The 26,431-nt window shown below is 37.9% G+C and overlaps 1 protein-coding gene across 2 annotated transcripts in view; it reads left to right on the plus strand.

Annotated features, from left to right (window-relative positions):
• PHIP (PHIP subunit of CUL4-Ring ligase complex) overlaps window positions 1-26,431 on the plus strand; it is a 116,541-nt gene that overhangs the window by 67,279 nt on the left and 22,831 nt on the right. Inside the window, exons 17-28 of one of the 2 annotated variants that reach the window (XM_086482487.1) lie at window positions 3,363-3,588; window positions 6,420-6,557; window positions 7,614-7,797; window positions 8,474-8,597; window positions 10,327-10,359; window positions 15,117-15,257; window positions 16,013-16,089; window positions 16,832-17,063; window positions 21,459-21,578; window positions 25,190-25,297; window positions 25,712-25,836; window positions 25,988-26,070. In XM_086482487.1, the coding sequence (XP_086338613.1) occupies window positions 3,363-3,588; window positions 6,420-6,557; window positions 7,614-7,797; window positions 8,474-8,597; window positions 10,327-10,359; window positions 15,117-15,257; window positions 16,013-16,089; window positions 16,832-17,063; window positions 21,459-21,578; window positions 25,190-25,297; window positions 25,712-25,836; window positions 25,988-26,070 (1,591 nt within the window). The remainder of the gene's footprint in view (window positions 1-3,362; window positions 3,589-6,419; window positions 6,558-7,613; window positions 7,798-8,473; window positions 8,598-10,326; window positions 10,360-15,116; window positions 15,258-16,012; window positions 16,090-16,831; window positions 17,064-21,458; window positions 21,579-25,189; window positions 25,298-25,711; window positions 25,837-25,987; window positions 26,071-26,431) is intronic. The other variant, XM_086482488.1, reaches the window with a different exon arrangement.

Genomic DNA, 26,431 nt, shown 5'->3' on the forward strand with positions numbered 1-26,431 from the left:
GTTACCGTGCCAATGGTAATCTTGGCGATTCTTGACCGTAGAAGAAAGGGGAGCAAATAGGACTTAGATTTGTTACGTTTTTAATAGCAGTCTTCAACTCTCAGAAAACTCAGCTTGGAAGTTTCCGATCTCTTTCTTGTCTAGTTTAATCTCTTTCATTTTTGTCTGACCTGATTTATGAAAAATTGTAATTACAGATGGGTATGTACTGGAGATTAGGTGCTCTTTTTTTCTGTCGTCTCCCCCCTCAGATACTTGGCATTTTTTCAGACACCTTGTGAGAGTATGGTCTGATAGGACCTGCATTTTTTTGGCTTTGAAGTGTTTTTAATCTGTCTTGGGGAATGATTTTTACAGAAGAAATAAGCGTGGTATCCTCTCCTGTAGTCTGCATTTGTGAGTTGTGCTCAGGATAACAATTACAGCTGAATTAGTGTTAGCGCTGCTGAAAGGGCAAGCTTTTGGTTTTCCACATGTACATTTTTTCATGTTATGTTCTGATTTTGTTTCCTAGTTGACTGGAACCACTGTCCAGGCTTTTTTTCCCCCCAGTGTGATCTTTGCCACAATGAAGGCAATGGGGTGTTTTGTTTTTTCTTTCTTTTTTGATGATTCATGTTTTTGTGGAGTGATTATTTAGTGGGAGGCAAAAAAAAAAACCAAAACATTTGCTTCTTGTTTGGGGTTCCTTTGTAACTTGACTCAATTAAGGGAACCTTGAGCCAATCTCAGCTGAGATTTCTGAGTGTGTGAAGATCATCAGAAATTAGCTGAGCTCACTGTCAGCAGGGCATGAGCACTTCAGAAGTTCTTCCTTAAGTGGAAGCTTGTCCAGGAATGCCTAACTGTCCTAAAGCATAAGGTACCTTTCTGTTGATTTTAAATCTTAAATTGGTCTAGATCTCTGAGCTTTCTAAGGCTTTCGTTCCTGTAGACTGCCCAAAACATGGTTTGTGGTTGCAAGTTGGCAGCTTCCGTGTGGTGGATTGGTGCAGTAGTGGAGAAAATCTCTTTGCGTTTGTGTAGGTGTGCCCATTTGGAGAAACTGAGCATTCAGAATGTGTAGCATAGTTACTGAAGGAGAGTATATGTAGAACTCAGACTGTGGAAGACTTCCACGCTCAAACCCAAGCTGGATTTGTGAAGTGATATATACAGAGGACTCGTATGTTCTAATGGTGGTGTAGTATCTTCTTATTGTAATGAATTTGATCTCTAACAGTATATCAAGAAATAGGTCTGATTGTTGGTACTTTTAACTGGTTGTCTGCTGAACATTTAAGATTCTCTAAAGCGTCTAATTCTTCTGATTTTTCTCAGGACTTGGAGTAGCCTGAGGGTAAGATTGTTGCCCTGTGTTTCAGCAGGGACATGCCAGTGTTGTACCTGAGAGTTGGTCTGAACCTGGATTCTCCATGAAATGCTGTTCTCATCTTGTGGTGTAGAAAATTGTTGTTTACTGTCTCTACCATACCCGATTGCAGTACAGAGCACACAGAAGGGTTATTGCAGAGAAGTCCCTCATGATCCTGCAGCAGAGACTGTTCTAGATCACTGAATCTAAGGAAGGATTTTTTGGATCTTCCCTTTGCTTACAAAACCTGGGATGCAGACAGCACTGTACAGCAAAATCACATCACATTAAAACTCAGTCTGTATGATCATGCCATCAGAATATCTTCTTTCTCAGTGTGGGAAGTACTTAATAGGAAAATTTACACTAGGTAAAAGTAGTGGATACTTCACTGTTATGATTCTAGGGAAAATCGTAAGTCCTTCTAGAGGACCTGTATCTTTGTCATATTTAGCTATTTATTTGAGCTGAAGGAACAAAGTTGTTAAGCAGGCCTTGATTCTGTCAGTCAGACCATGAAAGTACTTTTGTCTTTCTCATTCAGCCTCTGTTAAGTTAACAGCGAATTTGGCAACAAGACTTCATCCAGTCAGGGCTTATTACTGCAGTGGGATGCCACCTTGACTGTACACACTTTGTAAGAGTAACATTTTGAATCTCCGAAGTAAATTCTTTGCCACTGCATCTTGCCATGCATCTTTCCAATTTCTTCCTATTGTTACATTTTCTGAATTTTTATGGGGTCCAGATCCCATGATTCCTATGATTTAAAGTGGTGGGGTTTTTATCCACCTCATGTGGATGCATGTCATGGTGTAATTGACAGATGCCTGTCATTCTTTCCTTCCTGGTCTTCTCACATCCAGACCAGGACACCTTTGTCATTGAGAGACCGGACCTCTGAGTAGATGCTATAACCTCTGCCTTACCGATTTCTATGTAACAAATTCCTGGAAACTGTGTTATGGATTCGTCATGATAGAGCATGCTTTTCAGAAATGAGAGAATATTCTACGACAACTTAAGTATTCCTCTGTCTGTGCTCAAATACCTGTCTTTAACATCTAAGACAAGATTTTTTTTTTTGAGATTTCTGTGCCTTGAGTCAATTGCTGAACAATTTTTATACTGAACTAGAAATCTGATTTTATGATTTTATTTTTACTTGTTCAAAGTTAAACTGAGTACATGAGCTGCCAAGGGGTTTGCTTGCCAGTAGGTAGTGTTGGGATATGTAGTATATGTGTCAGCTTGTCGTCTTTCTCTCTCTCGTTTGTCCGTGTGGTTCAATACCTTTCTGATTGCACAATATTGAGATACCTGTGCCAGCGAGGGATGGAGTGTAAGCCTTTTTAAAGGCCATTTGGACGAAAGAATTCCTCAGTCTTGAGTGTCTGTGGAAAGTCATCTAGACTAAATTATGAGCAGGTGGACTGAAATAAAAAGGAAACTTTGAGCCTGAACAATTCAACTTTAGATCAGCTTTATTTCATCTACTGGAACTCTTTCACATATCTAGAATTATAATAGGCTGCTGGTGTTAAACAATCTTTGACAATGATGTGATGAGATAAATATTTTTCTATTCCTTTTTCCTACACCATAGCTCATAAGTCTGTGACACAGGGTTGTTTTTTTTTTTTTTTTATCAGAATATATTCATGTGTTCAGAGTATAGAAGAAAATTTGTAAACTATTTAATAACGTCCATACTGTGTTTGGTCAAACATCTTCAGGAAGGCAAATGTTGCCCCATTCGCCTGTTCTTTAAATGCTCCCTGCCCTCAAACACGTGGATTATTCTCCTTGCATGCTAATACAGAAAAGGAGTACTTGGGGGGGGGGAGTAATTAAATTTTCCCCTTTAGATAAACAGATCGGCTTATAACCTTGTTTTTGCAAAAGTGACCACGAGTAACACTGTTAAAAATAGTTTTGGCAGTTATGTTCTGTGTGCCTTTTTTTTATAGGTTCTTTTAAAAAAATTACAAAATTACTTTGTTTACAGATAGCAGATCAGATGTTCTTTCATAGTGATTATCGGCCCCTTATCCGTGATGCCAACAACTTTGTCCTGGATGAACAGACACAGCAGGCTCCACACCTTATGCCTCCCCCATTTTTGGTTGATGTGGATGGCAACCCTCATCCTGCAAGGTATCAAAGACTAGTTCCCGGTCGTGAGAACTGCAGGGAGGAACAGCTTATTCCTCAGATGGGAGTGACATCTTCAGGTATGGAAAACTTCACTTCACTACACAGTAATAGCCTATCGAGTTACCTCCAGGTGTTCTACACTATCCCTTTCACTTTGTCCTTTTTCTTCATTTCTCAGCAGAGTGGTTCACTTAGTGTGGAAGAATTGCAGTGTCCTTGGCACTGATTGCTGTTGACAGTTTCACTTACAATATTGTCATTGATCAAGTCAGTGCTAGTTGACACCTGAAACATGCAAAATCCTCTTCCTCTTTAGATGAAGGCAGTCATGCAACTTAAGCTTTGATGGTTTGGTTAGAGAAATCTGAAGACTTGATGAGGATACAAAGTCTAGGACGTTCCTGGAAAGTTGTATTTTCCATGCACACAACATAGGAGAAATGTGCATGTTTTGGGCCAACGGCTGGCTGTTACAAACTGCCTAAATGTGGTCTACATGGGTGGGGATGTAAAAATGATGCCTACTTGTCACATGTCACTAGTTCAATGTTAGTATGAAAGAGCAAACAGTGACTGGTGAAAGTAGCTTTGAATGTTTTCAAGATAAGCATTGTTAAGTGTTTGGATATCCTTGAAAATACAGGAAAACTGACTGTGCCTGTAAATAGTGGCTTATATGCACACCATACTTAAGCCTGTGGTGTGTCAGAGATTCCAGGAAGGTTAACTGACGGTGTTGTTACCAAAAGATCTCTCTATCCTCATTTGTAGACCCTGGAGATTTTAAGGCACTAAATATTTAAATAATAATTTTTAAGGAGCATTTCCGTATTTCCCCCAAAATTATAGGAAAAAATGCTACCTGAGAAGCAACTGTAAGAAGGAAAAAGCCTTTCTAGTGAATGTATGCCGTGTTTTATCTCTAACTTTTCAGCTAGTGGCTTTGAAGGTAAATTTGATTTCCAAGGAAGAATGTGATTTTACTTCATTGTTACAGTTAACAGCGTGGATCCATGATGTTGTGAAATTCTCCAAATTTGAAAATGTCCTAGCGCATTCGCCAATATAATGTCTTGAAACCAGTAAGACTCTGCACACAGACCCAACAATGTTACATTTAATGATGTGGCTGCAGGACATAAGAATGCCTATAGAATGATGATGCCCATAGCATGTTGTTTAATAGCAGGAAGCCATCAACCAGGCTGACAGAGAGCCAGAGAGACTATGGAGAGACAGAAGAAGCTTTTCTACCTCTTTAGTTTAGAAACAGTATATGCAGTCTTATGTAGAGCTAAACTGTGTGTTTGTGTATTTTTATGTTCCCTTCCATTAAGGACGCTCCATTTCTTTCTGAAACTTTATTGTGGGATTTGATGGATCTTCCTTAGAGCACTGACAATGTATGTCTTGTCAGGTTTTCTGTAGGGGCTTATAAGAGTAGGGGGAATTCAGGTAGTCATGCTTGATTTACTGCTTAGATGTACATGAAGCTTCTTTAAACCAGATATTCTGAAAAAGTCAAATATATACCAACGTCTTTATTATTTTGTTTTGTTTTAAAAAAATCCCTTGCTGTTACTTGCAAAAGCAAAAATCTCACAAGCTAGATACAAAAAAAAACCCCATTAACTTTGTTTAGGTAGCAGTTTCTTTATTTAAGGTAATTCTTGGGTTATTAGTACTATTTCCCATTGTTTTCAGTAGGGAGTATGTCTACTCATGAGATCACCAAATAAATCTGACTCTTTCACTACATGAGTCAGAAAACATCCAGCCGTGGTTATACCAGAGCTTATTCCATGATTCCAAGCTTCTGCTGCCTTAGGGAAGTTGACTTCAACTACAATAATCTTGAAACCCTGAGAGCACTCTTACGTATTTATGTTCTTTCTTCATACCATTGTCTTAGAGATGGCTGCCTCTGTCTAGCCACAAAATCAAAGCTCTTCATTTCATAGCACAATCACTGTACTGTCTTGTCTTTGATCTTGCAAAGTGCAGTTTATGCTATGATAACTCTTTGGAATCATGATGGGAAAATAATTTCTGTAGCTTGCTGCTTTGAACATTGCAAAGTTTTGCGGGTTCTGCTTCTCCTGGCCAGAGCTTCCCACTACTGCACTCCACCATCTAACTATTTCGTGTGGAGGTATCTGAGTTCCTTTTGAAATCAGTACTGTAACCCTTGTCTTTTTCTCCGTACTTCTCTATTTTTTTTTTTTTGTGACCATTGTGAGTCTGAAAAGAAGTTTTGTGTTGTTTATGCTTACATGCTGTCTATCTGCTTGCTGCACAGAAACCATATTATCACCTTGTAATCACTTCTGGGACAATTATTTCCTGTCTTTTATTCAAGAGACCTACCCAAAAGGAGGTTTCTTGGCTGTTTTACGTACCAGAGAAAATTAGCATTACTTAACCTGTGTCATCATTATGCCAATGTGGAGCTCAGTCAAGCATTTTTACTGCTCGATGTTCTCCGGTATAGATGGTTCTTCTCTAATTCAGTTAGACCTTCTTAATGCAGTTGTTTCGTTGAAGCTTACACTAAAGTGTTTTATAATGTGTTTGGGGCAGGCTAAGCACGCATTTGAACAATTTACATTGACTGAGATGACAAACAACAGTTGTCTTAAGCTTCTGTGACTTGCTGGCATTTGATCAAATTTAAACTTTCATTAGGAGTGTCATGTGATCATCTTGACCCTGCTCTCAGTATATTAAGCAAAAAGTGGTCCTGTTTAAAAAGTGGCTCTTGCGAAACTATGCGTTAGCCCATGCTTACGCATGTGATTATATACTGTACTTGTCAGTTGCAAAGCTAAAACTTAGATGAGCTGTTTGCAACATTTGGTTTGTCAAATCGACACTTGTGTGTTGTTCCCTTGTGTATTTTACTTCACAGGATTGAATCAAGTTCTTAGTCAACAAGCAAATCAAGAAGTTAGTCCATTGGATAGCATGATTCAAAGACTTCAGCAAGAGCAGGACCAGAGACGTTCTGGGGAGGCAGGAACCAGTAGTACCAGCCGGATAAGCAGAGGTAGGTAACTGGGGAATGGGTGTTGTGGCTTTTCTGTTGAAACAGCTGAGAGTTGGAAAATGTAAATCACATTATTATGCACGATTTGTGCATTTTATTGAACTACTAGAGAGGAGGTATGGGGCTGTAGAAAATAACACGGCTTTCCCATCTCTTTACATTTCTGTGAAATCTCAGGGTTTTTAACATGACAAATTTATCTTAAAGTTACTGTCTGCTCACTCAGGGATCTTGCAGCAACTGCATTCCCTTAGAAGTACCCTACTGTTTAATCTCAAATTGTCCATCTACTTGATTGAAATCTGAATTGTAATTGTCTCAAACAAGGAGATACGAGGGAGAAAAGAGGAAGGAGCTGCTTGTTTCTCAGTACAGCTGTTCCATGTTTCAGAGTCTTGCACTAGGTTACGCAGTAGTTTTCAACACTTCAGAAAATCATGATTGGCAATCCACCTGAGGAAGCAAGAATAGCTTGTGTGTGGAAAGATGTGGAAAAATGTTGAAATTTTGCTACAGTGTAGGTGTTTGAAGGATCTTGCATATGTGTGTGGGTTTGGTTTGGTGTTTGGCTTTTGTTTTCTTTTTGAAATCTTTTGATCAATTTCATGTCTGTAAATTTTACAGCTTAGATTCCTAATAAACTCCAGTATTGTGGCTTTGGTTTTTTGAAGGTAGAAGTTTAAGGAATATACTGATTCAGTGAGATGGGTCACTGTTTTATAATACGGATCTAGAGTGCAGTAGCCATAGTCAGCTTTGCGTAAAGGTTTTCAAAAGCATTTTGAAAGAAAAGCAAACCAGTGAAACATTTACTTCACTTCAGATTGTTGATACTTCTGCTCCTTTTAAAGAGTACTGCAGCCCAGTAGCTACTTAGGCATGTGTGTTGTGGTGACTATAGAAACTGATGAAATAGTTATATTCAGTTAATATTTGAGTTCTTTTGAAGTAATAGAGCAAGTAAAATTCTTTTTTTCCTTTCATTCTGAGTTTTTCTTTTTAAATGCTTCCCTTAGAATTTCGGATCAAGTATAACTATCACTTTTTGACTTTTAGGATCTGTAAGTTCTACCTCAGAAGTACATTCACCACCAAATATAGGATTAAGACGTAGTGGACAAATTGAAGGTGTGCGTCAGATGCATAGCAACGCACCAAGAAGTGAAATAGCCACTGAGCGGGATCTTGTGGCTTGGAGTCGAAGGGTTGTAGTGCCCGAATTGTCTTCTGGTGTGGCCAGGTAAACATAGGCCAAATTTGCAGTGAATTTTAGTTTGGTAAACTTAATTAAATTGAGCAGTTTTGGAATTCACATTGTTGTAGAACTACGGGTGGTATTTATCTATTCCGTGGCCTCATATTTCTTACAAAGTCAGTTTCAGTTTGAAATCAGTTGTTTCAATATCTCTCAAAGAATCTTCGAATTATAGATATGTTATGAATAAAAATGGACCATTTAACAAGGATGGAGGAATTTAACTTGCATATGCAATAGGATCCAGCTGCCTCAATGTTTTCTGACTTGTAGTGTGATATTACAGTATGTTTTAACTCCATTTGTTCCTGCCATTATATGGCATTTTACAGCTGGGACACTGACCTAATCCATTAGGTGCCTGAGGTGAAGTTTGATTTCCAAACTAGAACTTTATTTCATTCAGCAGTTAACCCTTGTGATGATTACTTATATCAATAAGTTAAAAAACCCTTCTAGCTGCGATCAAACTGCTCTACCTTTTTGAAATAAAATTGAAATCTTTGTTCAGAAAGGGTAATTGTGAAGCCATATTATGACTATAAAAAGAACTACTATTCAAAGATTGTTACATATTGAATGTTTATTCCTTGATTTGGAATAGGTGGTCTTAGTTGTAGTATTCTGCTTTAAAGTTAACATCCCAGTTTCTTTTTTTCAGTAGGCAAGAAGAATGGAGAACAGCAAAGGGAGAAGAAGAAGTGAGAGTGTATCGATCGGAAGAGAAAAGAAAACATGTAACAAGTCACATTCAAAGAGAAAACAAAATACCTGCTTTCTCTAAGGTAAATAGTCACTTGTACCTTATCACAGTAAAAAGTACAAAATGTAACTGAATGTCTTAGGCCACAGAAATTTACGTTCCTCTTCTCAGTTTTAAATTTAAAAACCAGGAGTACAGGAGTTTGTTTACCTCCCCAGAATGATGAAGTGTGTGTCTACTGATGTTTCAGTATGTTCTGAATAAACCACAGGGATTGCTTTTAGAACATTAAGTGACAAGCCTGGCAAATCTGGTGTTAGGGATGTCATTTGCTGTAGGGAGTCTGTCAGTATTAATCAATACATCCTGCTACTGTTGGGCGCTGTTTGACATACTGTTCTGTGGAAAGATTTAATTAAAACTCAAGTTACAATTCTTAAACTTAACACATTTAAATACATCTCCAAATACAGTATTGGGTATTTCCTTTCATCGTACCCTAATAATCATATTGCAGTTTTGTATGGGATATTTCATGCTTTTTGCTAGCGCTGGAGTGTGTTTTTCAGAAGGGAGAAAAACAGGATAGATGAAATAGAAGGGAATGGGTTGTATTAAAAAGGAAATTGTCATAGCTGATTCGATATTTTCATGTAACTTGCAAAAATAATTTTGTCTAACGTGTTTATGCTGGTAAGAAAATGTGAAGGATGTATATTCTATATTTACAAAAATCTTTTATGTCTTTGTTAGAAATTAGTTTTATCTATGCATCTAACATGCTTATCTGGGCTTTTCTAGCTAAATAACTAACTGTACTGTGTAACAAAGGAAGTAAATTTTAAGCAACTGTAAAGGAGAACCCATGCTTTGGGTTTTGTAGTATACTTATTCTAGATGAGACTGTTTCAGCATTAATGAAAAGCTTGGTAAAGTACAGGCCTTCAAGAACGTCTGCAAGTTGTCCATTGAAAAGTAAAAATCACTTATGGGGTTCAAGGTGGAAAAACAAAGAAATGTTAAGAACAAGTACAAAAAAGACTGTGCAGCTCTTAACTTTGTCAGGGTACCATACTTAATGCCTGGGCTGTTCATTATTCACTTCCTTGTGGAGGAAGGGTCTGAGATTGAAAACAATCTGAAAATAAGCAAATTTCAGATGCTTAGTAGCGCTTCTGTGTTTTTCAATAATGATAAATTAATTTTTGATGCAGTAGAAGGAGTAAATTTGAGATGGGCAAGTTTCTACTTGATGCTAAATTTTAAATGTTCAGTTTTGCTTCTTTTTTGATACTCAACCAAAGTAAAGCTTTCAAAAGACGTGAGATGAACACTCCCCCACCCCTAAACAGTCCCTTAATAATTTTCCATTTCTTTATTAAATTTTCTATTTTTTCCACACAATTTTAGTACAAGAATTAAATTGATGCATTGCTACCTTAAGAAGTGGTACCGATGTGCTAATTTCAATGCTACAGTCACCGACCTTAAGTGTGTTTGCCCAGGATAAAGCAAACAAATATTTTTTTCAGTGTATCTCCAGTGTTTTTTTGTGCATAGAAGGAAGCAGCTCTGTGCCACTTACAGATTTGGAGGTGGCCATGGCACGGCTAACTAATGAAATGCCAGGACATCAGAAATCTTTAACTCCTGTTTTTCTCTCGGGAATAATAGCAAACAGGTCTCTCAAACTCAGATTTTAACGAAGTTGCTTCTTGTCTTGAAGGGATGTATTTTGGTGCTGATTATAGACTTTCTTTTAGTTTAATTAAACAATTGCATTGCTCAAAGGTTTCTTTTTTTCCCTTCAGCTACAGCCTAGTCAAAAGATCCTTCCTGATAATGTGAATTCCTGCCAACTTACCCTTAAATTTCTAATTGGGTTACAGTTTTCCTAAAATATCACTAGGACATAAAAATAGCAGAGTAGGCTAGTTGGTCCAGCATTTTGGTTTCAACAATTACTTTTATTACATTTTTGAAACAAAGAAACTTAATATGTATGTTTTTTGAAAATTTTTCTCAGTGGACAAATTTTTTAGTCTCCAAACTTGAAAGGTAGCACTGGATCCTTTTGAGCCCCATATTTTCATTGTGGATATTTATGCCCTTAAAATCCTTCTGAGGAGAAGCTAGCTTAGGGACACCTTTCTTCAGTTTCATATATTTACCCAGGGTAGAATGTGTTCTTCATTTATCTTGGCCCCTGGAGAGTCTGTGGTCTGGATTCTGATGCCCAGAATGTGAGATGGAGATAACTTGGTAAATCCTTTAGTTACTTCCTATGTTGATCCTGAGGAAATACAGCAGAAAGCAGACAGTCATGGTCTCTGCACTTGAGTATGTTGGTAAATTTTCCATATAGAAATTATTGCTGAGTTCAGTAACACTTTCAGAACATTTAAATAAATCCTTCGTAAACCTGACAGGATACTTTTTTATAACATCTTGGGACAAAAAACCCTCATATTCTTCCATAGTTTATTCTTCATTAAATGTATCCCTTTGTGGAAGACTCAGGTTGTTGAGAAGTACGCTAATTCAAATCCCTTAAGATAAATCTCAGAGGGATTCAGAAATGGGTAGGTATCAAGTGGGCTTTGAATGAGCAAATCTGCAAGAAGAAAAGAGTGCTTGATCCCAAGTGATCGAGTCTCTCAATTAAATAAACTGCTTAGATGTTAGCAATTTTCATTGTTGCTTATGGTTAACATGAGCAACACTTGCTGAGTAGTGTCTGAACAATGGGAATGGTGAATTGGAATTGTTGTCTTCTGTAGTGTCCATAGTAAAATCAAAGAAACACTTGGGAGGAGAAGCAAGACTGACTGTGATGGTTTTAGTTTTTAAAATAGAAATTTTAGTTATAGTGGCTCTTCTGTTGCTGTGCTTTACAGTGGCGGCGTGGCTTTAAATACAGTCTGTGTTAGGTTGAGGAGAGAACTGGGAAGTTCTTTGTAAATCTTCTTGTTCCTAGAGTGCATACAGTGGGTTTTGATACTGATACCTTGTCATTTATATTGCAGTAGTGTTGTGAGACTACAGTCCTCCTATGTTGCGTGGTGAATTCTTAAGGGTTTAATGAGAGAATTTATGATCTAGAGGAAATGAGGAACACCTCAAACAAAATACAGGGGAAAACATTATCTTCTAGTAATCTATAGACCTAGGAATTACAGTGTCAAGAATTCTAGAAAGTGTGTCATTCTACAGTACTGCCAGCTAATCTGGAAACAGAGTAAATGGGGCTTGTGTTAAAACATTGTCCTCATATGCAAACTTGGTTTTATTCATACCAGTAGGAAATACTAATTTATATATCAACTTCTGAAACTTACCAGTTCTGTTCATATAATAATGATAAAATAATATTTTCTTCTGTTCCCTTCTAACTGAAAGGAGCCAAAAATACAGAAATAAAATGAGAAGGAGAGCAGGAACAAGTGTTGGCATTTTGGATTACAAGCTAAAGTGTAGGTCAGTATGGAAAAATACAAAGCAGGTGTAATTACTTTTTGAGGAAATTCCAAAGCCCTATTGCTAGTTTTTAGTCCAGGGTCATTATAAGGTGTGTTAAAAGTAATATAGAATTATAGATCAGTCTTTCTTCTTTAACAATATCTGCAACTTAGATGGAAGTCACATAAACTTTATGATATTTAAAGTTAGAAACCCCAAATTTCTTTGACACAGGTCATACTGAGAAGTGTTTGTATGTGATTGCTTGAGGAACTAATGGAGTTGTGTGAGAGAGCCGAGAAGCTTGGGTATTTTGACCTGAATAGTATTTGATATCACTGATCTGCATGTCAAATGAAGAACTCAGTTTGACTTTGAAAGACTTTGGTGAGGAATAGCATTTCCTCTGATTATTGTTAAACAAAAACATTTAAAAAGCAAGCAAACAAACAAACCTTAATGACAGAGGATAGAGTGAGGCATTGGAATTTTTGCATTTTTGAAGTGGAACTGTATTTTTAATTAATTTTTTTCAGGAGCATGCCAAAGATGAGAAGTGAGATAGATAAATAACATGCTTAGGTAAATGTTCCCAGACCAAGTGATTGGAGTACTAGTTCATTAACAACTGGGATTACAAAGCATTTTAGTAAATAAGAGTATGACATTTCTGTATGCTAGAGGGTTGTGTTTTGTGTCCTAGTAAAACAATAACAAAAATAGAAATATTTCTAATTGCCATTAAGTGGCAAAAGTATCCCTCTCCAGAAGCATAAACATTGAAATTCAACAGGGACAAATTTAAGTTCAGAGATAAATCGTGGGTTGAAGAATTTAAATAGCGTTATGTAGTCAAGAATGCAAACAGTTATGTAGGCTACTTGACAAATGTATTTTTTCAGCATAACATTTTAAATGTGATGTTATGAAAAGCATATGCAGACAAAAAGGCTAAAGTTTCCTTTCTTTGTCTTAGAAGAGCCTGTGAGTATCTGTTTAATGTTGGGGTTCTGATACTGGACATATGCTTGTGCCCTGTCCCTGTTTAACATTAGCATTGCGTCTTTCCTAGAGCAGTTTGTTACCTTTTGGCATCAGTGTGGCCCAGTAGTTATACAGTGACGTTACTTGCTTCCATGAAGGAAAAGCAGAGAGCAAAGCGCTTCAGTTTTCCGAGGATCTGTAGTTCTAGTGTAAGTAGAGAGAAGCTGTATTTATAATAACTATGTGAGAAATCTTACCCTTGAATAGAAACAGGGACATAAATTTTTAGGACTTTTGTTTCTAGAGAGAAGATGTGAGCGTTACAGTCAGGCTGTAATGTAGCTTCTGCAAAATACATCCTTGTTATTGTAAAGGATATTTGACTAATTTGTTTCATTGGTCTGACATTATTCCATCCTGTTCTCCATGCTTCCTCATACTATGTTTCACGAGGCTAAGAGGCAGACAGGCTTTATAAAAAAAGTCACCTTTCAGTAGCAGAAGCAAGCTGCTGTAATGCCGGCTTTTGTGACCTCTTTGCTTCAACAATGAATCTTGAGAGCTTGACGAGACGTGAGAAGCCCCAGGCAGCCAAGGGACAGAAGGCTGTGTGATGGGCTCAGCCGCTGGTCTTAGGGCTGCCTCGAAGCTGTTCTGAGTCAGGTCAGAGCAGCTTGAAGAGATCTGGTATGTGCTGCCAGTTTGAATCCAGAAGAAGGAATGCCCCAGGTCTCAAAAGTCTTGGGTGATGTTAAAATGCTGATTGCTGAGCAAGTCCTCTTAGAAGTGTCTCTGGTAGCTATGCTGTCCCCAACTTGAATTCACTGGACAGAACAAAAATACAGCACTCACAAAATAAAGCATAGAGCAGTTCTTGTTGGTTCTATGTACTTGGAAAAGGCATGTATCTTCTGATGGGGAGGGTAGGAGAAAAGCTGTAGATACCACAGGTCTGCCTTTTAAGAAAAACTGTTCTTAAGTGGCTAAGGAAAATCAAATCTTAGCTACTGCTGCTTAGCCAAGTTTTAGTACAGTTTTCACAAAAAAGTGGGGCGTTTTTTTTCCTCAATGGGAAATTTTAGCCTTATGAATTGAACTTCCATCATATGTGACAGGAAAGATCATCTCTGTCCTACAAAAGAGGACTAGGTAGAAGCCGTCTGTCCTACTAGGCTGATAATATTAGTACCTTTCTGTGGCTTGCTCTGGTTCTGCCGCCTTCATCTGGTCCTTTTTTTTTTTTTCCAACCGTATTGGCAACAAATACATATGTAAATAAGCTTTCTTTTATGGAAGAAAGAGAGCACTGGGGAGGCGTAGCTCTTCATGTGGCATCTAGGAATTTGTCCAGAAACTATTTAACTGGGTCTGAGCTAGGCTGAGGTTTGAATATGGATGCCAAAAAAATCAGCACAAAACTCTTGAAATTGAGATTGTAGCTCTTGATTTTTTTTTAACAGGCGTTGGGGACTAACACAAGAATACACACTTTGTTGAGAGCAAGTGTTTGCATTATGTATATACTACAGGAGGAACAAAATCTCTTTATGCTGGAGTGTGAAGTTTCTTAATTACAGCCGTATTTCATTCTTCTAAGCTGTGTAAGAACTCAGATTCTTTCCAGCTGACTCATTTGAACTCTTTAATGCATCATCATACCGTTTAAGGGCATTTACTTGCTAACAGTCATCTCTGTATGCTAAGGGATGTATTACTGTATGGGTCTCTCTTCTAACAGATTTCACCCCTCAGCTGCAAAGGAACATGCTGTGGAGTTCTCAGTCTCCTTTTCTCTGGTGGTCATTTTTAGTGTAGTTTTGAGCTGTTACAGACTCCTGGCAGCCTATCAGTAGTTAACCCATATGTACCTTGTAGGGAATGAGGAGTTTTAATAATTAAAATTTCCAGTTATATATGGGAAGAAATTTTAATTATTTCCAGAATATGCTGAACTGCTTGGCGCTTATATTCAGCTCTGTGTGTGGAGTGTTTTCTTCAGCAGCTCTTTAGTTTTGGGCTCGTGGCCTGTTTTGAATTTTGTGATGTTGAAATTTGTATCTTTTTGCTACTGCAGAAGTTGCTTCTTGGAGTACTATTATTAAAGAAAATGCTATGTATTAATAAAATGTGTACTCAATGTACTTTCGTCTCTTCACAGAACCATTCTCATGATCACTTACTAGACACTAGCGACTCAAGAAAACAGCAGGCTAATCAGCACAACTACCGTACGAGATACGCAGTAGAAGAAACTGCAAGGCCTGCTGAAGAATTAGAAAATGGACACAGTTCCTCAGATGTAAGACCTTATTCATGAGGCAATCTTAATTCCTTTTCTACTCATTAAGCTCCTGCTTTAGATAACTAAATGTTGTTTCTAGTGGAAACTCGGGTTACGTTTTTCGTTGTGCTTTTTCTTTTTAAAACATGATGTTGAATTAGATTTTCACATGCTGTTGTATGTGTTTAGTATTGACTAAAAACTAATAGATAAAAGGGAGAAATGCTCATTTGTAAGGGCATTTTGCAGAGTATATGTGTGCAGAGTTAAATCTTCCCTATATTGTAAGCCTCATCAGCATGGCCCGTATGGCCTAGCAGTATGGTCCAGAGGTGCCTTCCAGCCTCAACCATTCTGTGTGTCTGTAGCTGCAGTAGAGAAATGAGAGTATATATAGTTCATATGTTTGATATTAATTGAAAATATGTGGAAATACTACATTAAAAGTACCGAAAATCTAGCATTTTTAAATGGAGATTGAGAAGCACTTGGGTCTCCACTGGCTATATATTAAAAAAATGTCGCTCTACACTATATGTCTGCCCAGGCACACATTTTCTTATTTTGTTTCATTTAAGTCCATTAAAGTAAAGTAACTGTCTGCAAACTAAAAGGCCTTTTTAACAACATAAAGCTTTTATAATGCTGTGTGTTTATAACACATATAAAGCCTAGAAGAGTCTTAAGTCATATTGTCATGTATTTACAACTTTTTTGAGTTCCAAAGCAAATGCTCTCTTTTTTTCCTGCTTTCCACCCCACCACCTTGTTAGGAAGGGGAAGTAGTTGTTGCCAGTGGTGGAACATCAGAAGATGATGAAAGAGCATGGCATAGTGATGGCAGTTCTAGGTAAGTGACAATATACCTTAGAGAAAAGTCCTGCTGATAGATTTTAAATGATCTTCTCTGTAAACAGTTCATGAGTAATAACTAAAACTTGCGCAGATTTGGAAGAAAAGATTAAAAAGAACTTAAAACTTTCAGGATTTAATTTTCAGATATATTACTAACTAAAATTTAGGGAAGGTTTCATCTTTGTTTGCCGGAAGCAGACTTGTTTCCAACTGGTTTTGCAGGCACGCATGTGCTTAGGCATGTGGTAGCAGTTTCCTATGACTGTCAGTGTGAGCTGTGTGACTGCTTCTGCTGACTCTTGGTTTGAAACCAGCAGAGATTGAGGTAGAGTCAATCCCTCCTTTGCTTTTTCCTTATCAGATTATTTTTGTTTCTTACATTTTGTTCAAAGCTATTCAAAATCAGAAGTACTGAGAACAATATCCATGCTTCAACACGTATCATCTTGAGCTGAACAAGTAGAGTTGATTTACTTCTAGTGATGATAGAAGTTAAGCTTCTTGCAAGACTGGTCTCAAGGCTTTTGGTTTACTACCATTTAAATTGGGGATAGAATATAGGAGTTTAGGAACTGGTTTTAACTATTAAAATATTGTAGTTATCTAGACTATGTTGTTACTGACTATAATCTTGTGTTGGGTTTTATTATCTAATCCATTTATTATATAATTCATTGCACTCCGAATTGCTTTTTGACTGTTTTAATTTCTTTTTTTCTTTGGTGTATCATATGTAGTGACTACTCTAGTGATTATTCTGACTGGACAGCAGATGCAGGAATCAATTTGCAACCACCAAAGAAAATTCCTAAAATTAAAACAAAGAAAGCAGAAAGTAGTTCGGAGGATGAAGAAGGACCTGAAAAACAAAAGAAGCAGATTAAAAAGGAAAGGAAAAAAGGGATTGAGGAGAAAGATGGACCATCAACATCACCAAAGAAGAGGAAACCCAAAGAGAGAAAACAAAAGGTTAGATGTTCTTTTTATATTACAAGTTGCTCACTCCTGCTGTCTGATTCAGTTACATATACAACTTAAAATTGTCTAATTTGAAAACACATCATGACTTTTACTCCTAAGAAATGATAACTACTGAGTCCTGTAAGTCAAATGGTAGATTGCTGTAATGATATGCTTTCTAAATATGATGTATGTCACTTAAGGAACACATATGATGTCCTTAACACCATGTTTTCTCAGAGCAGAAACTTCCTTTCTATGGATGTATTGAGTATTGGTATAACACATGCCTGTATTTTTTCAGTTGTACTGACTGTCTCCTTGCTTAATTGTAATTTCTTTTAGGTCTGAACAATCATGTGATTTTTTTTTTTTTTTAATTTTTCTATCAATTCCATGATGTATATTTGCATTGTGCTTGCCACTATACTTCCATCAAGGGAAATTCCACTTTATCAGGGTTTTGTTGTTTGTTTGTTTGTGTTTTGTTTGCTTTCTAATATAACCATGTCATTAGATCAGTATATGGGAATTTTCAGTAGCTTTTGTTCTTTTCAGTGTGTTTTGGTTTTGGGGGGCTGGTCATGGTGTTTTGTTTTTAATTAAGTGTTAGATCAGAAAACTTTGTTTCTTCGTTCTTTCTTTACAGAGACCAGAAGTGATCTATCTGGTAGATGCTAGTTGCTTTTATAAGCTCATAGCCTCTGTTTTTACAATACTCAAGGAAACCAACTATATCGTTTAAGTAACTAAATAACTGTATTTTGTGTATTTATAAGACTAGGAGTCCTCAACATTCCTTAAATCATTATTTCAGCATTTTGGCCCTCATTAGAAGGCAGACAGACCAAAAAAGCTGTTTTAATATGCAGGCTGGCATAGTATCAGCTTCACTCTGATTCTTTGGTACTACATGCAGGATGTTAGGTGGTAGTCTTTACTCTTTGATTAGGCTGCTTTTTGTTTATGGTACGTAGTCATTGGTTGTAGTGTCAATACTAGTACTATCTTGGTGTTTACACAGCCTGAAACCAGAAGAAGGTATGAGATCAGGAAAATAGATGATGGAGGGTTTTTTTAAATTGTTGAATCTAGTTTAGCTTTTTACTATAAAATACAAGACTGGCTGACAGCCTAGTATTTTCACTTAGGTTAAAGCTGAAGTGAGTTCATTGGGAATCTTGCATCTGTCTTGGTCCCAGTTATTGAGATGCTGGAGATCTTTGACTCCAAAAATATCAGACTTAGATATTTTGGATTTTTAAAGATGACCCGCTCCTTTCTTGAATCACAAGAAAATATTAGGCTTGAAAGAATATCAGAAAATCATCCTTCCTCCTTCTGACCCCGGGGAAGATTAATTATACCTGTCATTCCTGACAGATGTTTGTCTTTGAAGTTTCTTGTGGTGGATATTCTACTTCCTTACTGGGCAGAGAGCTCACAGTCCTTACTGGTAGAAAGTTCTTCCTGATTTCTGAACCTGAATCAAAATTAGGTCTTTCTGTTGAGGAAGAAGTCTTGACCATCTTTGTAGCCACGCACAGAATCTTAGGAAATAAGAAAAGACTAGAGAAAGAATGTCATTCTTCTCTATTAATGCATGGGCTGTCGAGATCTTGAATGGTGCCTACATTTCTAATCCTCTTCCACCAACAATCAATCTAAAAAAAAAATGATACAGCAGTGAAGGGTGGCAAGAAAGGAGCATCCAGAAAGGTAAAAGGCTACAGAATATTTTTTCTTTGGGGCAGACACAAAAAGGCTGAGTCTTAGAAGGGTTTGGAAAAGATATGATAAAAGCTTTTGTAAAACTAAGAATGGTTTAGAAATTAATAAATGCAGAATTATTTACTTATTTTGTTACAGTGAGATGTAACACCCAATGAGACATCAAGCTCAAAAAAAGAGCCCTTTCCCCATTTCACTGCCACCCTCCGAAAGCAAACAAAAACCCCAAACCACCTGAGCATGTAATCAGGCTGTGGAACAAATTACTAAAGGATTTAGTGGAGTTTCAGAAATTACTAGACAAATTCACTGGGACTAGTCTCTTCCTGATGATTACCTGAGTTCAGGCTTGGCTTCCAGAGGGTCTTAACTGATGATTAATATGTGAAGTTACAACAAGGGAAGATTTTCTGTTTAAAGGCTATTTCTTGCTACCTTCCCATAATTCACCAATGAGCTAGACAGACTTTGCTGTGACATGGTGCATGAGTATTTCACAAGACAGACCTGCCTGAATCGCAGAATCTACATTTCTATGTTAGTGATTTATTGCAATGAAGAGGTTCTGTTTTGATTTTGTTTGTTTCTTTTAGCTGTGTCTGTGCTTTTCCCTGTGGTACCTCCCGGTGCTTTAGTAGTGCACTCAAAGCAGTTCCCATCTTGGTGAAACCACATTTGAATTTGTGCAATAGATTTATGCTTGGAGTATCCCATTTGCCATCTGGGGATGCTGAGTCTTCCATCAGTGGCTATATGGAGTGGATTTCTGTACAACTGTCCAAGTTGCTTTCTTTACATGCATAAGATACTGATACTAATTTCAAAGCAACCCTGCTTGAATGGTTGTACAAAAACCTGCTTTATTTGGCCTGCTAGGTGCACACTGCATGTCTGTATCTAAGACCAGCAACTGCAGTGAGCTTTGTAACTTACAAATACGTGCCATGGACATACAATCTGAAAATGCAGTTCCATAGCACGTTGTAGTAAATATATGCCGGTGGGTAATTTGGATGTACCCAGTCTGGGTAATTTCCACATAGAGTCATAGAATAGTTTGGGCTGGAAGGGACCTTTAGAGGCCATCCAGTCCAACCCCCCTGCAGTGAGCAGGGACACCTTTAGCTGGATCAGGCTGCTCAGAGCCCCGTCCAACCTGACCTGGAATGTTCCCAGGGATGGGGCTTCTACCACCTCTCTGGGCAGCCTGTGCCAGGGTTTCACCACCCTCATTGTAAAAAACATCTTCCTCATATCCAGTCGAAGCCTGCCCTCGTTCAGTTTAAAACCGTTAGCCCTTGTCCTATGGCAGCAGGCCCTGCTAAAAAGCTTGCCCCCATCTTTCTTATATGCTCCCATGAAGTACTGGAAGGCCGCTATAAGGTCTCCCTGGAAACTTCTCTTCTCCAGGCTGAACAACCCCAACTCTCTCAGCCTGTCCTCACAGGGGAGGTGCTCCAGCCCCCTGACCATCTTTGTGACCCTTCTCTGGACCTGTTCAAGCAGGTCCATGTCTGTCTTATGCTGGGGGCCCCAGAGCTGGACGCAGCACTGCAGGTGGGGTCTCACCAGAGCAGAGTAGAGGGGGTGAATCGCCTCCCTTGACCTGCTGGCCACACTGCTTTTGGTGCAGCCCAGGATGCGATTTGCCTTCTGGGCTGTGAGCGCACATTGCCAGCTGATGTCCAGCTTTTCATCCACCAGTACCTCTAAATCCTTCTCAGCAGGGCTGCTCTCAATGTCTTCATCCCCCAGCCTGTATTGATATTGGGGGTTGCCCTGACCCATGTGCAGGATCTTGCACTTGGCCTTGTTGAACCTCATGAGGTTCACACAGGCCCACTTCTCAAGCTGGTCCAGGTCCCTCTGGATGGCATCCCATCCCTCAGGCATGTCAGCCACACCACTCAGCTTGGTGTTGTCTCCAAACTTGCTGAGCGTGCACTCAGTCGCACTGTCTGTGTCATTGATGAAGATATTAAGCAGCGTGGGTCCCAGTACAGACCCCTGAAGGATGCCACTTGTCGCTAATCTCTGTCTGGACATCGAGCCATTGACTACTACCCTCTGGATGCGACCACCCAACCGATTCCTCATCCACCAAACAGTTCACCCATCAAATCCATATCCCCCTAACTTAGATAGGAGCATGTTGTGGGGGACCATGTCAAAGGCCTTACAGAATTCCAGATAGACAACATGCTTTACCTCTGTTTATGTTTGTTCATCTATTCCTCCTCATTTTGTGGAGTTTCTTGATTGGAGGCAGCTGTACAGCTGTAGTGTCTTATGGGCCAAGGCAACTGTGTGAATTTGGTTAAAATGGCGTATTTCAGTTTTATCTTTTTGGGACTGAGACATAGTTACTGGAGTGTTAATAAATTCAGTCTTTATTAGAAGAGCTCTCCCCCTGCCCTGGCCCTCCCCCCCCTCAACCCAACAAACTAAAAAACCCCTTAAAAAACCACTTCATTTTCAGATTATTACTGGTTTTGGTCTTGGTGTTCGTATAAGCAGTTAAGTAAGATTTATGTTCACACTGGCAATAATTTCCATTTTATGTTAAATATACATTAACAAGTGGCAGTTGATTTTAATAAAACACTCACCAAAATACAAGGCTTCCCCAAATGTTAGTTTATTACATTAATCTTCTGTGTGCATTTTCTTCAGAGACTGGCTGTAGGAGTTCTGTCAGAAAATGGTTTGACACTGGAAGAATGGCTGCCTTCAGCATGGATTACAGACACTGTTCCTCGTCGGTGCCCGTTTGTGCCACAGATGGGGGATGAGGTATTGTAGTTTTTTGCCTTTGTGTTCATGATTCTTTCAGCTTGTTTTTGCCTTTTTTTTATTTTCATCTGTGCATTTTTTCCAGAGGTTTATTAACAGAATATTTTGGGTTATTTTCAAAACATTCTTTGATCTGGCTAAAATTTGCTTTTGCTTCCTTTAGTCTTTCCCATATTTAAAAAAATGTTCTGTGAAGTGTGGCTTTGACTTTTCTGAACTCTGTGCTATTTCAGTAATATTCCTTCTTCTACAATGTTCAGTGTGTTAATTTCCTTAGGATGTGTATAGAAACTGTGTGAGATGCTTTATCTAGTGAAACTAGACCTCAGTTGTACAGCATCTTGTACGCTGAAAAATAGGTAAGAAATCAAATACAAATTTAAGTTGTTTGGAAAACTTCAGTTTGGGACTTGATGTGAAAACCAGGAATACCAGGAATTAAACCTCTAGGGAAACGGTGGGGGTTTTTTGTGGTGTTGGTTTTGTTGGGGTTTTTTTTAGAGATTCTGAAGAAAATTTCTGATACTCTCCTTTTTGCTTGTGTTTCTGATATCAGAAAACTTCTGCTGGTCTCTTACAACAGAAACCCACAAGAGAAGTTTTGTGTATGTGTTTCATATGAACTGGACTGTAAACACTTTGTAAACATGGCCCAGACATCTCAAAATACAGAAGCAAAAGGACACCCACCAGTTCCTGCTTTGGAATATATAGCATGTGAATGTTACAGTGAATTGTATGAATAAGTAGTATCAGATAGAAGGCAATCTTGAAAGCCAGTCTGTGCATGTTTCCTAAAATCCCCTCAGGTTAAAGTAAGAGCAAGTGGCTGGCTTATGCTGTAATGTGTAGTCTGTTGGCTCTTCAGGGAGCAGCGCGTTTCTGCAGAGTTCTTGTATAGCTCACACCTTCAGAATGCAGTTGGAGAAATACTTGATGTGATGGCAGAGTTTGGTCCTGAGCTAGAGCTGTTTGTAGGCACCACCTTAGAAACTGAAATCAGGAGCAGAGGTTGCGTGTGCAAGCAGTTTTGTTTTCACTGGATCACTGATGCAGTTCGCAGCACAGCTATGCAAAAATTGTCATTGCTAGTGACGGAGGAAAGGAGAACTTCCAAGTTGAGAGTTGCAACTGGAGAAAATGCTTATGTATTTATACCCTCCAGCAAGCATGTTTTGGAGACTGTACTGTGCAAAAGATCAAGTCCAAATAAATATATTTGGTACCTGATACCATCTGGATACAGGGAAGCAGCCAAGGATTTATCTGTACCATATCACTCACGAGGCTTTAATGTGGTAGTGGTTTAGTAAGATAAACTGGTGTGTTTGGTTTGGCACCTGCTGAATAGCGTGTGTGGTGTGTACTGGGAATATCTAAGTAGGCTGCATCCTTTTGCTGAAAAATGCTTTGTATTGTTGAACAGGAAATCTCCTGTCCTGTGCCTAAAAAGTAGTGGTCGTCACACCAATAGAGATTATGTTTGTAATCAAGCTGCTCTGTCTAAAATTCCATCTCTGATATTTGCCCTCCCCATATTTGCTTAAGATGTGAAAAGAAGCTATTCATCTAGAAAGTTACTTTTGAGATCCACAGAAATAAAAGATCGATTTAATTAGAGAGGCGTGATAAGAAGAGGTCTCATGTGGCCTTCGAACGTTTTGGTGGATGGTTGGTATGTTTTATAAGATTTGGGAGGAGAGATATTTCAAATTCGTTCTCTTACAGCTGTACAAACAAGTAAGAAAGAACAGTAGTGCTATACTTAGTTTTATACTCAGTGCATAAGAAAAGCACATACCATCCCTTTTCCCTTTATCAATGCTGCCATTTACAGGCCTTTGTTGTGTGTCTTGAGGAACAGTGGAAACAAACCAGAGATGGGACTGTCTGATTATAGAAACACAATGCACGTTCGTTGGAGTATTCTGCCATTAACATGATAAAGAACAGTTTTGTCTGGGTACTACAACAAACATGCAGAAGCCAGAATTTATCAAGAATAAAAAGTTGATTTCCTGGGAAAGGGCATAAATTCTTTTTTCCACAGATACCTTTCTAATTTTTTGTTCTGACAGAAGATGGAAAGCTTAGAGCCATTTATAAAAATAAAAATGTTTCTCTTTGTAAACAGTGAGCTGAATTTATGTAGAGGTTTAGCAGAAACAGTAAGTGTAGTAGGAATTGTTTGTAGCCTGTGCCACTAAGTGGATATTTTTTTTGTTTGATTCACTGGAATGTACAGGAAACAATTGTCACAGCGTTGAAAGTGTGATTTAAATTAGCATTATTTTAGGTCTGTCTCTTAGTAGCCTCTGTTCCTTTTCCTGCCAGTTTGATTCTGACAGTGCATAGGAGATTCTCACTGCTTTCATGCCTTCTGTGACCACTGTGCGTTTTTTCCCTACGAGGATATTGTGCATGTTGGACACTCTGAAAAACAACAGTTTAAGCAAAATTCTGGTGCCGAGTCCTTCTCCATTTAAAATACATAAGAAAAATAATTGCTATGTGACATTAAGAAATTTCAGTAACTGTTAATGTAAAAACTTGACAGACACTTGTTTATAATGTTTGATGATACAACAGATTTGGAAAGCATCTGGAAATACAAACATTAGTGTGTTTATTTGTATAAATGTATTTTAAAACTTACTGAGGACTTCTCACGCTGCTTTTTTTGTTGTGTTAGACCTTTACATTTAAGCTATTGTTCCCTCATCCTGCTTGATGGAAATCCCATGTTTATGGCTTGTGTCACTTTTAGAGGATTTTTTTTTTTAATTTGGAGTGCATTGTACCTGGAATACAGCTGTTTATCAGATCTTTGTTCCAGTTGTTTGCAGAACCTGTTTTGCGTTTCAGATACTTTCCTTGAATGTATGTTTAAGGTTTTCAGCTTCTACTTTGTTACAGTGATGGTTTAGAACAAAAACATTCATCCACATGGTGTCATGCACAACAGGATCAAAGTAACACTAATAGACTCTGGATGTCCGAACTGTGGAAATTTATAGTGGAAGGATTTGAAAATTTTTAATAACCACTTGAAATGTCTTATTTTCAGTTTATTCATATCTTTGTTAGGCTATTTGTTCAGTGGTATGGAAGCGAACACCAAAATCTTATCAGAACAATAAAAAACAGCTGAATTTTCCTTCTGGAATATATTCTTGTTCAAAAAGAGATATGATTAGACAGATGGTGAGTTTAGTGATACTTGATTGTCATCTTAGGGCTGTCCTACAGTGATGAATAACCAGGTGGATTAGTGGAATTCATGTTACTGTCATTGAATTGTTCTATAGTGCGATGATAAATAGATGGTTTTGTTACTGATTTCATTTGGGTCTCACGTGTATAACTTAGGATATTTTGCTCATAGGGAAAATGGTGTTGTAAATCTTTCCTACTTTTTCTATAAATGTTTTTATGATAGCTGCTTTAATTTTCCACCACTTAATTTTTTGAGAACCTGTGACTTTTGCAGGAAAACAGAGTGGAAAAGAGTTGATGATAAAATAGAAAGCACGCACATTGTAGCACAGTGATACACTAGCATTTCAACTGCTCAAAGCCTGTGTTAAATAACTGTCACATTTCACTTTTAGGTCTACTATTTCCGACAAGGTCATGAAGCTTATGTTGTAATGGCTAAGAAGAACAAAATATATAGTATTAATCCCAAAAAGCAACCATGGCATAAAATGGAATTACGGGTATGACTTCTTTTTCATTTTTATTTGTATCTTAATATTAAAAAACTTTTAGGAACTAACTGAAAGAAGATTCTTGATACAGATGTTTCTACTGTTGTGCTCTTAATACTTTAAGAGGAAAAATTTAAACTTAATAAACAGTCAAATGAAGTCAGACCTTAAACTGTACTTGTTTTTACATCTGCTTTATCAGATGAGGTGGTTACACTTCATAGCAAAATGTTTTTCAAATAAGTTTCACCATTTCAATGGTGAAATAGTAGCTTGTTTTGAAAGACTAAATTTCAGATACTTGACTTTGACATGTTCTGGCAGAAATCTGGTCTTTTTGGTATACCCATATTTTCAAGTTTCAGAAAGTTACTGTAGTCATCTTAACTTCAGTGGTGGTACATAACATTTTGTTTATTTCAGGAGCAAGAGCTGATGAAGATAGTTGGGATTAAGTATGAAGTGGGATTGCCTACTCTCTGCTGTCTTAAACTAGCTTTTCTTGACCCTGATACGGGTAAACTAACTGGAGGATCATTCACCATGAAGTAAGGAAAGCAGTATTATATTCAAATTGGGGGCTTTCTTGAGGGGGGGTGAGGTTATAAGTTAAAAGATACCGTTAATGTCATGGCTTGAGCTTTTGCTATGTTTTTTCTGTTTTTATTGCTTAGTAGTTGTGTGTTCTGTTGTACTTAGGTACCATGATATGCCAGATGTCATAGATTTCCTGGTTTTGAGGCAGCAGTTTGATGATGCAAAACATAGGCGATGGAATATAGGTGAGTTGTGTGGGGAGTTTTTTGTTGTGGTTTGTTTGTTTGTTTTTCCAAGTGGCTACCTGTTTTCTTGATAATTTATTAAAAAGTAGGTTATGATAATTAGATCCCAATACTGTGCTGAAATGAGAGAATAAGGTTTGTCCATATTTGGATGTGGAGTCCTACTTTGTCCTCGACTGAAGCTACAGCAAGGAAACAAAATACTGAAGGTGATCTGTAAAAGAAAGTGCAAAGAAAATCTCAGCTCTGTGTTTGCAGAGAAAGAAGAATCCTTTTTAGAAATACAGTGTTTATCGGTAACTGATAACTTATTGTAGCCTATATATTGCTTGTGTCTTTTTTTTTTTTGGATGGAAAGCCC

The sequence above is a fragment of the Leptosomus discolor genome, chromosome 2 (genome assembly GCF_034619465.1).
Source record: "Leptosomus discolor isolate bLepDis1 chromosome 2, bLepDis1.hap2, whole genome shotgun sequence".
NCBI lineage: Eukaryota > Metazoa > Chordata > Aves > Leptosomiformes > Leptosomidae > Leptosomus > Leptosomus discolor.